The sequence below is a fragment of the Phaenicophaeus curvirostris genome, chromosome 1, assembly GCF_032191515.1.
Source record: "Phaenicophaeus curvirostris isolate KB17595 chromosome 1, BPBGC_Pcur_1.0, whole genome shotgun sequence".
NCBI classification, from domain to species: domain Eukaryota; kingdom Metazoa; phylum Chordata; class Aves; order Cuculiformes; family Cuculidae; genus Phaenicophaeus; species Phaenicophaeus curvirostris.
Genome location: NC_091392.1, coordinates 187,503,111 through 187,516,367, shown reverse-complemented (window position 1 = coordinate 187,516,367; position 13,257 = coordinate 187,503,111). Strand labels below are relative to the sequence as shown.

At 46.5% G+C, this 13,257-nt stretch overlaps 2 protein-coding genes across 4 annotated transcripts in view; one reads left to right on the top strand and one right to left on the bottom strand.

The window, feature by feature from the left end:
- USP12 (ubiquitin specific peptidase 12) overlaps positions 1–7,002 on the bottom strand; it is a 75,930-nt gene extending 68,928 nt beyond the window's left edge. For all 3 annotated transcript variants that reach the window (XR_011339652.1, XR_011339653.1, XM_069882739.1), the window contains exon 1: positions 6,885–7,002. Coding sequence is in view for 1 of the 3 variants with exons in the window: in XM_069882739.1 (XP_069738840.1) it covers positions 6,885–6,932 (48 nt within the window). In the remaining 2 variants the exon portion in view is untranslated. The remainder of the gene's footprint in view (positions 1–6,884) is intronic.
- The window catches only part of RASL11A (RAS like family 11 member A), a 427,718-nt gene that overhangs the window by 391,867 nt on the left and 22,594 nt on the right, over positions 1–13,257 (top strand). The gene's annotated exons all lie outside the window — the stretch shown is intronic.

Below are 13,257 nucleotides of genomic sequence, written 5' to 3'. Positions count from 1 at the left end.
AAATGCACGCAGTGCTTGTCTAAAGCAAAAAAAAAAAAAAAAAATGCCACCCGATTTTAAAAATACTATTTAAAAACATGTTAGCAAACAGGCAAATAATTGCAGTTTTAAAGCACCCCTACATCATCCAACCTAGCAGGCAGCATTTCTCATAGAAAGACTTGGTTCATAACCAGTGTACTGCGTTTCAAAGATTAAACTGGTGTTAGTTTTACTGGGGTGGGATAAGGAACTTTTGATCATAGAATCATAGAATAACCAGGTTGGAAGAGACCCACCGGATCATCGAGTCCAACCATTCCTACCAAACACTAAACCATGCCCCTCAACACCTCATCCACCCGTGCCTTAAACACCTCCAGGGAAGGTGACTCAACCACCTCCCTGGGCAGCCTCTGCCAGTGCCCAATGACCCTTTCCATGAAAGTTTTTTTTCCTAATGTCCAGCCTAAACCTCCCCTGGCGGAGCTTGAGGCCATTCCCTCCTGTCCTGTCCCCTGTCACTTGGGAGAAGAGGCCAGCACCCTTCTCTACACAACCTCCTTTCAGGTAGTTGTAGAGAGCAATGAGGTCTCCCCTCAGCCTCCTCTTCTCCAGCCTAAACAACCCCAGCTTTCTCAGGCGCTCCTCATAAGGCCTGTTCTGCAGCCCTTTCACCAGCTTTGTCGCTCTTCTCTGGACTCGCTCCAGAGCCTCAACATCCTTCTTGTGGTGAGGGGCCCAGAACTGAACACAGGATTCGAGGAGCGGTCTCACCAGTGCCGAGTACAGAGGGAGAATAACCTCCCTGGACCTGCTGGTCACGCCGTTTCTGATACAAGCCAAGATGCCATTGGCCTTCTTGGTCACCTGGGCACACAGCTGGCTCATGTTCAGTCGGTTGTCAACCAACACACCCAGGTCCCTCTCCTCCAGGCAGCTTTCTAGACAGACTTCTCCTAGTCTGTAGCACTGCATAGGGTTGTTGTGCCCTAAGTGCAGGACGCGGCTTTTGGCCTTGTTAAACCTCATGCCATTGGACTCAGCCCAGCGGTCCAGCCTGTCCAGATCCCTTTGCAGAGCTTCCCTACCCTCCAGCAGATCAACACTTCCACCCAGCTTAGTGTCGTCCGCACCTTGCTAAGGGTGCACTCGATGCCTTCATCCAGGTCATTGATAAAGACATTGAACAGGGCTGGACCCAGCACTGAGCCCTGGGGAACCCCACTTGTCACTGGCCTCCAGCTGGATTTCACACCATTTCCCACCACTCTCTGGGCCCAGCCATCCAACCAGTTTTCCACCCAGGAGAGTGTGCGCCTGTCCAGGCCAGAGGCTGACAGTTTCTCAAGCAGAATGCTGTGAGAAACTGTGTCAAAGGCTTTACTGAAGTCCAGGAAGACCACATCCACAGCCTTTCCCTCATCCAGCAGCCGAGTCACCTTGTCATAGAAGGCGATCAGGTTAGTTTGGCAAGACCTGCCTTTCGTGAACCCATGTTGACTGGGCCTGATCACCCGGTTCTCTTGCATGTGCTTCATGATAGCACTCAAGATCACCTGTTCCATGACTTTCCCTGGCACTGAGGTCAGACTGACAGGCCTGTAGTTTCCTGGGTCCTCCCTGCGACCCTGATCTATCCCTTTCTAGAGTAAATATCAGTTGATAACCTGGTAAGTCATCTTCTCAGTAGTCTGCCGTAATAGCTCTCTACCAAGTTTTAAATCTCCTGACTACAACTAAAAATTTCACCTTAGAAGACTTTTCCTTGTCTGTGCTGCTAATGAAGCTATACAGAATTTTGTAGCCTACCCTACTCACTGCATTGTGACCGATGGAATCTTTTGATAACGAAGAAATTACCTAACAAACACTTCTCCAAAATTTAATGTGCTTGCAGCAGAATCACAACAGAACACATGCCTGAACACTCCAGTCCACTGATAAGGCAGATTCAGTTCATGATGCCACAGTGAAATGCAGTTGCTGAGACACAGCACATGTTCCCTCATGCCAACTCTGCTACATGAGCAAGCAGACAACTGGATAAAGGAATATCAGAACATGGCTATTTTCTGTGTTACTTTAGTCCTCTCCCCCTTTGCCCTTTCTATCACCTCCTCACTTTGAAGCTATGTTTTCCCACAACTTTTCTTGCCTTGCTGTAATTCCCAGTTCTTACTTCTTCCAGCACTCGTCTTCTGCACACTTACCCGTGGAATCTGTTAACCTGATCATCAATTAATGTTTAATAATTTGTGCTTTAGAGGAGACAGTCTAACTAGAAGGAACAGGAGTGAGTACATCAACTACATCATAGCCATTTCTGGCTGACCGCAAACTGGCAAACATCAGTTTATGTTAAGTGAAGTTTTCACAGTCGGATTTAAAAGCCCTATTGTAAACAAATAGTTCCATAACCAGTAATAAAGTCCATACATGTTTACCTATGTCACAGCTAGTTATAAAATCTTCCTGCAATTAAGTGGTTTTGAGCCTCTCTGATAAAACATCTGAGGTAGGTGCACTGCAACCTCCCCTTAGCAGGGCACGTACAGGGTCTGTTTCCTGTAAGCCACCTTTTTTTCCCCCACACGCATGTTTGAACTCAAGTACCTCTAAGACCTTTTCAGCATTCTCAAATGTGACGGAAATGTGCAAGAGGGCACTGGTGACAGTATCCTTAGACAGGCGGGATAAGGACAATAGCCAGCCATTCAGCACAGTTCCACAAATCTTACTCCTTCCAAAAACAAAACAAGAATTTGGATGGTAAGACGTGTGCAGACTCCTCACACTGTTATACCATACAACCCACATCTAGCTACAAACTATAGATTTGATGTCAGTTTTGAGGGGCTGCCTTTATCACTGAAAACATTCAGTGACACTGACTCTGTATATAGGATGTTAAACTGGCAGACAGAGAAGGGAACGTGTAGACAAATACCTGAAACATGAAGAAAATATTTTCATGTCTAATGCTACAGATTCTGGATTAGCATTGTGTTTAACTTTCATTAAACTTCTTCAGGTTGTACTAACATAACCAGTTTCTAGAAGAAACGCTGAAAACCAAGTACTACTACCATTACAACTTCCTTCTGGATGTCCGAGACTGATGTCTGTATCATTTCGTAGCTTTTAAACTACAAAGACAATTTCTATCTTCTCTTTTCTTCAGCTGCTATAAGACTTGATACCCTTCAACCGCTGGCAACCATTTGCCGAATTCTAGACAACAGAAGCATAAGTAGTAGATACAATTTTACGGCAAGCATAGCCTAGGGCACATCTTCGTTGAAGTCAGCATGGGCTATCTTACTAGTTCTCAGCCATGCATAAAACACCCCTTAACCCAGTCAGGTAAGACTGACTGCAGTTTAATGCATGGATAAGGGTAAAAGACAGAGTTATACTTTTACTGCAAATCTACTTTTACTGCAAAGACAAAATAAAAAAAAAACAAACCACAAAAATACCAAGAAAACTCACACAGTTAAACTCACCTATTCTGTAACAATCTCCTGCCACGTAATTAAGACACTACAGCACAAGGAACCACAGGAGCACTGATGTAGAACAAAGAAGTCCAGGGAAGCTGAAAGGGGATACAACACTAGGAGACAGTGCTATAAGAAGAGCTCTGCCATCACAGGTATGAACATTGGGTCAATAAACTAATGAAGCATACAAAAGAACAGAACTAAGCCTTTGTAGAGAGAAAATGCTCTTGAAAGATCATCTCAAAAGGAACCACGGCTAACAAACTAAAAATGCTGGATATCACTCTTCACTGTACCCACACAACGTTTCACTACTATAAAACGTAGCATATCGCTTTCTAATACTCAGCCTAAACAATAAGGATAAAATGCATAAAATATAAACGAATAAGCTGTTGTGAAAGTTGGATACAAAAAAGGAAGTCATGAAACACAGGACTGTGGTGGAAGAGTTTCTTCAACATAACTCTGTCCTTCAAAACTGTTCTTCAACTGCTCTGTTGCAGACTGTAAGTACACATGCACTTTAGGTTTGAGAAGGGACAAAAATTAACTGTTATTTGGTTTGTACCAACCAAGTAGAAGAAGAGAAGCAACAGCCTGAGAGTTCTTCTAAGAGGCGTGGGGAAACGAAAGAAAAACTTATAAGGAAGGAAGTTGTCAAACGGTTTATCAAACAATGAGCTGACAAAAAGAAGAATTGCCAGAAAAAAATAGCACTACTCAGCAATCATATTCCTTACTGATTTTGCAAAACATATGCTTAAACGTGACTATATGATTCTTGTTAGAATTAAAAAGATCTGCATGGCCACAACCACATTGTTCTAAACAACTCCACAGTGAATGCCGAGTGCTTCTTCACACTACCTTTACCAAAATATGTTTTAAGGACAATGTTATATTAAGTGCTGAAAAAAAAACTTACAGCAGGTATCCTGTGCTAGCTGTCCCATCTCACTAAAGTTCATGCATCACAGAATTACAGAATCACTAGGCTGGAAAAGACCCACAGGATCATCGAGTCCAACCATTCCTATCAATCACTAAACCATGCCCCTCAGCACCTCATCCACCTGGGTTTTTAAATACATCCAGGGAAGGTGACTCAACCACCTCCCTGGGCAGCCTCTGCCAGTGCCCAAGGACCCTTTCTGTAAAGAATTTTTTCCTAATGTCCAGCCTGAACCTCCCCTGGCAGAACTTGAGGCCATTCCCTCTTGTCCCGTGACCTCCCACTTGGGAGAAGAGGCCAGCTCCCTCCTCTACACAACCTCCTTTCAGGTAGTTGTAGAGAGCAATGAGGTCTCCCCTCAGCCTCCTCTTCTCCAGCCTAAACAACCCCAGCTCTCTCAGCCACTCCCCGTAAGGCCTGTTCTCCAGCCCCTTCACCAGCTTTGTTGCTCTTCTCTGGACTCGCTCCAGAGCCTCAACATCCTTCTTGTGGTGAGGGGCCCAGAACTGAACACAGGATTCGAGGAGCGGTCTCACCAGTGCCGAGTACAGAGGGAGGATAACCTCCCTGGACCTGCTGGTCACACCGTTTCTGATACAAGCCAAGATGCCATTGGCCTTCTTGGTCACCTGGGCACACTGCTGGCTCATGTTCAGTTGGCTGTCAACCAACACACCCAGGTCCCTCTCCTCCAGGCAGCTTTCTAGACAGACTTCTCCTAGTCTGTAGCACTGCATAGCGTTGTTGTGCCCTAAGTGCAGGACCCGGCTTTTGGCCTTGTTAAACCTCATGCCATTGGACTCAGCCCAGCGGTCCAGCCTGTTCAGATCCCTTTGCAGAGCCTCCCTACCCTCCATCAGATCCACACTTCCACCCAGCTTAGTATCACCTGCAAACTTGCTAAGGGTGCACTCGATGCCTTCATCCAGGTCATTGATAAAGACATTGAACAGGGCTGGATCCAGCACTGAGCTTTGCGGGACACCACTTGTAACTGGCTTCCAGCTGGAGTTAACTCCATTTCCCACCACTCTCTGGGCCCGGCCATCCAACCAGTTTTTCACCCAGGAGAGTGTGTGCCTGTCCAGTCCAGAGGCTGACAGTTTCCTAAGCAGAATGCTATCAGAAAGGCACTGGAAAAATTTTATACGTAGAGTTCATCTAGCTCAGTGCACATGACTATGATTGGATAGATTATACGTAATTGCCAAGAGAATTTCAGATTCATGCATACAGATATTTTACTTAATCATAAGATTTTTAGTTGAAAAAAAATTGTTTCAGGATTGACCTAAATGTCAATGACATGATATCATTTCTAATAACCGTAAATAAAGAACTAGCTGCTCGGCCAGTGCCGATGATAGAGTCCATTTTTCCCCTAACCATCTCTTCCCTTCCCCTGTGGAGACAGATTTTGGAACAAACTTCCGATTGACCATGGAATAGGTAGAAAAAAAGCACACAAGCAAGACCTTCAGCTTTGAGTCATCAACACATCTGTTCCACGAGAAGCAGTGACTTCTACTGACAAAGGGACAGCTCCTTCGTTCAACTCAGCATCCCTCTACCTGTGAATCTACTGAGCTCCCTGTTCCTCTTTCGGTGGACCCACTGAGCTCCCTGTTCCTCTACCTGTGAATCTAGTCAGCTCCCCATTCCTCTACCTGCAAACCTAGTCAGCTCCCTGTCACTCCACCTGCAAATCTACTGAGCATCTCATTCCTCCGTCGGTGAACCTACTGAGCTACCCATTCCTCTTTAAAAAAAAAAAAACAAACCCTTTTTCACATCTATGTATCTGCTCATAGCTGTAATTTAGCAAGAGAGAGAGTAACGAGAAATCAATCATTGGAAGAAGCCTTCCGGATCGATGCCAACAAGCCGAATTACACGCCAACACGTGGAGCGTGCCTGGCGGAGCAGATCCCGTGGGATGCCAACGCTTGGAGCAACCGGAGGCGCTACAGCCCGCCAGCAGGCAGGGCAGCCACGGCCCCTGAGCTGGCGACCAGCGTCAAGTGGATCAGGGCGCTCCTGGAAGCCCTGCTCCAAGCCATGACCGCGGCTCGAGGCTTCTCCCTGCCAGCTTTCGGGGCTCTTCGGGGAAAAGCTGTACTGGGTGACCCCGTTCGCAGGCGGGATTCCCCCCGAGCCCCCGGCCCAGCCCGATCCCACCGGCGCCCGCGGCCAGCTTGAGTCTCCCAAAGCCGATTAACCCCGCTCCGTTTCCGATCTCAACCCACGGCAGCGCCCCCGCTTACCCCCCCCCACCCTCACCTCCACGCGGGTGTGCGAGTCCCCGCCCCCCCCAATCGCCGGGCGGGTGTGTGAGCGCCCCCCCCCCCGCCCCCCTCAGCCCCCGCCGCGCGCAAGCCCGGCCTCCCCGCAGCCCCCGGGGATCCGTCGGCGCAGGAGGGTCCGCCCCGGCCCCCCTCACTCACCATGGTACAGATGGAGGCGATTTTGGAGACCGTCATTAGGATTTCCATCCGCCCAGCGCCATCTCCCGCCCGACCGCCGCGCCGGGGAAGAGAAGGGCGGCCAAGAGGGGCCGCCCCGCCCGCCGCCGCCTCACAGCCCCGCGCGCGCCCGCCCCGCCCTCCTCGCGTTAGGTGACGCCTCCTCTAGTTAGGCCCCGCCCCATCGCGTTGCGGAGGGGGCGGGGCCTTTCGGTCCTCGCGCCCCATCATGGCGGGTGGGGGTGGTCAGATTCATAGAATCAGCAGGTTGGAAAAGACCCACAGGATCATCGAGTCCAACCATTCCTATATGCCACTAATCCATGTCCCTTAGCACCTTGTCTTTTAAACACCTCCAGGGAAGGTGACTCAACCACCTCCCTGGGCAGCTTCTGCCAGTGCCCAATGACCCTTTCCGTGAAAAATTTTTCTGATGTTCAGCCTGAACCTCCCCTGGCAGAACTTGAGGCCATTCCCTCTTGTCCTGTCCCCTGTCACTTGGGAGAAGAGGCCAGCACCATCCTCTCCACAACGTCCTTTCAGGTAGTTGTAGAGAGCAATGAGGTCTCCCCTCAGCCTCCTCTTCTCCAGCCTAAACAACCCCAGTTCCCTCAGCCGTTCCTCATAAGGCCTGTTCTCCAGCCCCTTCACCAGCTTCGTCACTCCTCTCTGGACTCGCTCCAGAGCCTTAACATCCTTCTTGTGGTGAGGGGCCCAGAACTGAACACAGGATTCGAGGAGTGGTCTCACCAGTGCTGAGTACAGAGGGAGGATAACCTCCCTGGCCCTGCTGGTCACGCCGTTTCTGATACAAGCCAAGATGCCATTGGCCTTCTTGGCCACCTGGGCACACTGCTGGCTCATGTTCAGTCGGCTGTCAACCAACACACCCAGATCCCTCTCCTCCAGGCAGCTTTCTAGACAGACTTCTCCTAGTCTGTAGCACTGCACAGGGTTGTTGTGCCCTAAGTGCAGGACCCGGCATTTGGCCTTGTTAAACCTCATGCCACTGGACTCAGCCCAGCGGTCCAGCCTGTTCAGATCCCTTTGCAGAGCCTCCCTACCCTCCAGCAGATCGACACTTCCACCCAGCTTAGTGATATTGATATTGATATTGATAAAGCTTCTGGCTCTGTTCAGGTTTTGCTCGTTTTTCTTCCTTGTGTGGCCCTGAAGTTGAAATATCAGCAGCAGTCACTGGGCGAGCACTGGCAGTGGAAGGTTGAGGCAGGTGGGGAGCTGCTGGGTGTTTCCATAACACTAAAGCTGACCTTCCAGTTCCTTTGCAGCCTGGAGTGGTGAGGAGAGTGAGTAGGCATAATTCATAGGCTCATTGAACTCAAAAATAGAACTAAGGTGACTTCTAAATGGCATCAAGTTGAGCCACAGTAGGCTCAGATTAGACATCAGGGAAAATTTCTTCACCAAAAGGGTTCTCAGGCGTTGGACCAGGATTACCATCCCTGGAAGTGTTTAACAGACAGGTGAATTAAGTGCTTAGGGATATGATTAAGTAGTGGACAGGTACGGTTGGGCTTGATGATCTCAAAGGTCTTTTCCAAACTATGATTCTGTCAACTCGATCACTCTTAATGCCAGATTAATTTAAGAGTGACTCCTGACATCTGAGCAACAGTTGTCTTGTCCAAGCTGTTCCTCTAGGGTGCCTCCCAGAAAGGGGGGAATATGGAAAGGTATGCACCTATGAATTCCTCCTTTCTTACCTTTTTTTTGCCCCATCTCTAGATTACCACCTTTTTGGTTTCACTGAGTGGCATTTCCATGCTCCAGACTCAGATATCTTAGGGGAAAAAAAAACACCTGGCCTATATAGCAGGCATTTATATCAACAACTTGAGGTGTCCAGCTAGGAATGAAACAAATCATCTAGATGTTCCTGTTCATCTGCAGGCTATAGGGGAAATCTGGATTACTTATTCGCGATGTTGATGTCTATGTTAAAGAAGCATAAAGATAGCTAAGCTATAGAATTATTTAGGCTGGAAAAGACCTGGGGGTCCTGGTAGACAAGTAATTAACCATGCGCAGCAATGTGCCTTTGTGGCCAAGAAGACCAATGGTATCCTGGGGTGCATGGAGAAGACTCTGGCCAGCAGGTCAAAGGAGGTTATCCTCCCTGTTTATCTACTCTGCTCAATATCAAAAGGATGGGGGCAGACTCTTTTCAGTGTTGCCCAGCAACATAACAAGGACCAATGGGCAGAAACTGGAACACGGTAAATTCCACCTGGACATGAGGAAAAACTTTACTGTGAGAGTGATGGAGCACTGGAACCAAGTGCCCAGGGAGGTTGTGGAATCTCCTGTGGAGATATTCAAAACCCACCTGGACATGTTACTGTGCCACCTGCTGTAAGTGAACCTGCTTTAGCAGAAGGGTTGGACTAGATGATCTCCAGAGGCCTCTTCCAACCCCAACCATTCTGTGATTCTGTAATTCTTTTATATAGTATCTGTGGTCTAGAAGTGTAAATTTCAAAAATATAGAGTTTGAGAAAATTAATGCCCCTTGGATGACTCCATTAAAATACTGTTGCCACGGAAACCATGAGGGAAACACAGCATAAAAATGAGAAAGAATAGAAACAATAGAAGTGGATTGGCCATTTATGTGCAAAAAAGCAAGAACAAGTATCTGGCCGGCTAGAAGTGTCAGACCTTTAGATATCCAGCAGTTCATCTACTGAAATGCAATGCTGCAAGATACATCTGTAATATGATTCCTTACAGCATTAATCACACATGCCACAAGAGATGCTTCTGTGTAATCCAGAGTGGATGAAGTCTTCAAACAATGACATGAGGAAAATATGACAGCATGCTGTCTCCCCAAAGCAAAAATGCAAGAAGCAATTGCACTGTTGCAGAAGCTTGTAAGACTACCTGGGACATAATTCAGTTTGGAACCAGTATGGTGCCAAGTGGAACCATGTAGGCCATGGAAAATGCAGGAATCTTGAAAGACACTCAAATGGAAAGTGCCCTGAAGTTCCTTCCTACTCATGAATTAAAGAAAGAAGGCAAAACATACTTGGTATGAAGTACTCTTTCTGTGTAGTTCCCAGGGAAAATTTAGATATCCTGGAGTACTGGACCACAGTTCAGAAAGAGTGGGGGATGTATGGCTGTGCTGACCTGCATCTGCCAGGTGCGGGCTAATCATGGCTGGAGACTAGTGTCCTGGTTTCTGCTAGGAACTTTTTTTTCCCCAGTAGTTGCTATGTTTTGGATTTAGTCTGAGAATGGTGTTGATAATATACACTGGTTTAGTTGTTGCCAGGCAATGTTTATGCTTAGATGGGACAGTGAATTTTCTTCCCAGCAGCTGCTGATTTTTAGATTTAGCATGAGAAAACTGTTGATAACGCACTGATGGTTTTAGTTGTTGCTAAGAAATCAAGTACATTTTTCGGTTTCCCATGTTTTGCAAGTGCACAAGAAGCTGGGAGGAGCATAGCCAGGCAGCTGAACCAAGCTGTCCAAAAAAGGTATTCAATACCATATCACATCATGTTCGGTATATAAACAAGGAGTTGGCTGGAGGCCAGAGCTCACCAATCCACAGTCGCCGCTTGGGATGGGCTGCACAATTGGTCATCAGGTCATGAGAAATTGCAGTGGATTATGCATCACTTGTTTTGTGTATTCTTTTTTGTTGTTGTTAGTATTATTATTTCTTCCTTTGTCATCCTATTAAACTGTCTTTATCTCAGCCCATGTGTTTTACTTTACTTCTCGATTCTTCTCACCATCCCACCAGGGGGAGGGGATGAGAAAGAGTAGCTTCATGGTCCTATTTGCTAGGTAGGTTAAACCACAAGAACTATGCAGAGGAGCTGGGAAAATGCTGAATTAGTAACATAGACTCTTCTTTTTTTCTTTCTTTTTTTTTTTAATGCTGTATAAACTGAGGTGACGTTTTTATGTGCAAAACTAAACTCATGCTGCATAGAATGAGGGGAAGTACAGAAATATCTTATATATCATTTTCCATTAAGATGAAGTAAAATATAAGGAAACAACTTAGAGAATTGGAAATTATCACTTATTTGTCATCATTAAGCCCCTTAGAGTGACTGGAATTATTCATAAATTAAGTATTCCTGGTATATGACCAGCTAAGGGAAAACGGGGTGGGTAGACCAGGATTGTGCATGTGCTTGTGTGCACTTGAGGGGACAGAGCTTGGAACACAGTTACAAAGTCATAGAATCATAGAATAGTTTGGGTTGGAGGGAACCTTAAAGATCATCTAGTTCCAACCCCACTGCCAGGGATGGGGACATTTTTCATTAGACCAGGTTACCAAAGCTCCACCCAGCCTGGCCTTGAACACTTCCAGGGATGCTGCATCCACAACTTCCCTGGGCAATCTGTTCCAGCACCTCATCACCCTCCTAGTGAAGAATTTCTAATCTCCATCTACCATAGTGAGTGACTGTAATGCATACAGATCATTGCAGTAACTACCCTGTTTGAGAAAAGATGCCAATCATATCTTGTATGACAAGATCCATGTAACAATATGTGACAAGAGTATCTCTGCCAACTGGGCAGCCAACCTGCTGAGAAGAACTTTAACTAGGAACAAGGAAGTCTCTTAATAACAGACCCTGAATTTTGGGAGAATTTCAGCCTGCCTGGCATCTGCTACAAGCACTGTGCATCGGAATTCAAGCAGTCAAAGAGATTCTGGAAGGCATCAAGGATAACTTGTTGATAATGGCTGCGCAAACCAAGGATAATTCACAACTGGATCTGCTATTCACTTCTAAGAAAGAACTTCTTCCGGAATCCTCAACATAAGAAGGATATGGAGCTGTTGGAACAGGTCCAGAGGAGGCTACAAAGATGATCAGAGGGCTGGAGCACCTTCCATATGAGGATAGGCTGAGGGAGTTGGGGTTGTTCAGCTTGGAGAAGAGAAGGCTACAAGGAGATCTTATAACAACCTTCCAGTACCTGAAGGGGGTGTAAAAGAAAGCTGGAGAGGGGCTGTTTACAAAGGCTTGTAGTGATAGGACTAGGGGCAATGGGTATAAAACGGAGAGGGGCAGATTTAGACTAGATATAAGGAAGAAGTTCTTCACTATGAGGGTGGTGAGGCACTGGAACAGGTTGCCCAGGGAAGTTGTGGATGCCCCATCTCTGAAGGTGTTCAAGGACAGGTTGGATGGGGCCTGATCTAGTGGGATTCCCTCTGCCCATGTCAGGAGGGTTGGAACTGGATGATCTTTCAGGTCACTTCCAACCCAAACTGTTCTATGATTCTAACTGGGGGATGTGGTAATCAATGGCTTGGTTATCAATGCCTGAGCTGTTGTGACCGAGGATTGGAGTTCATGACCTTGTGGGGCTAAGGAAAGAAAGCAGTAAACTACAGACCCTGGCTTAGGGGAACTGATCAGTTTATTCAGGAAGCTGGTGGGTGGGTTCCACTGAACAGCAGCTTTGAATGGTATAGTTGCTCAGGACACCTGATAGGAGAGCACAAGGATCCTAATACTGACAAAAAGCCAAATAAATTTATTAGTATTTTCAGCAATGAGGAAGTAAAACTGATGTGCTGTGAAGAGAGAACAAGTGGCTAACTAGGAAATTAAATTAAGTCTGGGTTATCTTATCTCTGTTGTTTGGCAAATTCATCCCATTCGTACAGTGTTTTAATAAAAATAAGTGAGTAGGTCATGTCTGCAGAGATGAAGGGCTGTGTTGCGGAAAACAGTGACTTAAAAGAAATTGAGAGTTGATGGTGGCCAAGCCAGCAAAAATTGACTTCCAGTCTAATGCTTTGGTATAAGCAAATAATGGAATCCTTGCCTATGTAACCAGAGATGTGGCAGGTAGGAAGAGATGTTATTTTCCTTGTGTGTATGGCATCGGGGAGGTATTTGTGGTGATTCTGCACTAGCCTCTGATGTCCTTGTCAATGCTGAGAAATTATTTGAGACTGGAGAAAATTCTTTGCATGAAGTGACTCAAAATGTCCAATGGTAATTGGACACTGGAACAGGCTGCTCAGGGAGATGGTTGAGTCACCTTCCCTGGAGGTGTTTAAGGCATGGGTGGATGAGGTGCTGAGGGACATGGTTTAGTGTTTGATAGGAATGGTTGGACTCAGTGATGCGGTGTGTCTCTTCCAACCTGGTTATTCTATGATTCTATGATCTGTTCTGCTTATCAAAAAGAGGACTGGAAGGTGGCTACAGTGAGAAGCGTAACAAGAAGTAATACCTATAAACAGAAATAAACCAAAATTTAATTAGAATTATGCACATTTTTTAACAGCAGAAGATATTAATGGTTGGAATGTGCTGCCAAGAGAAATGGCACA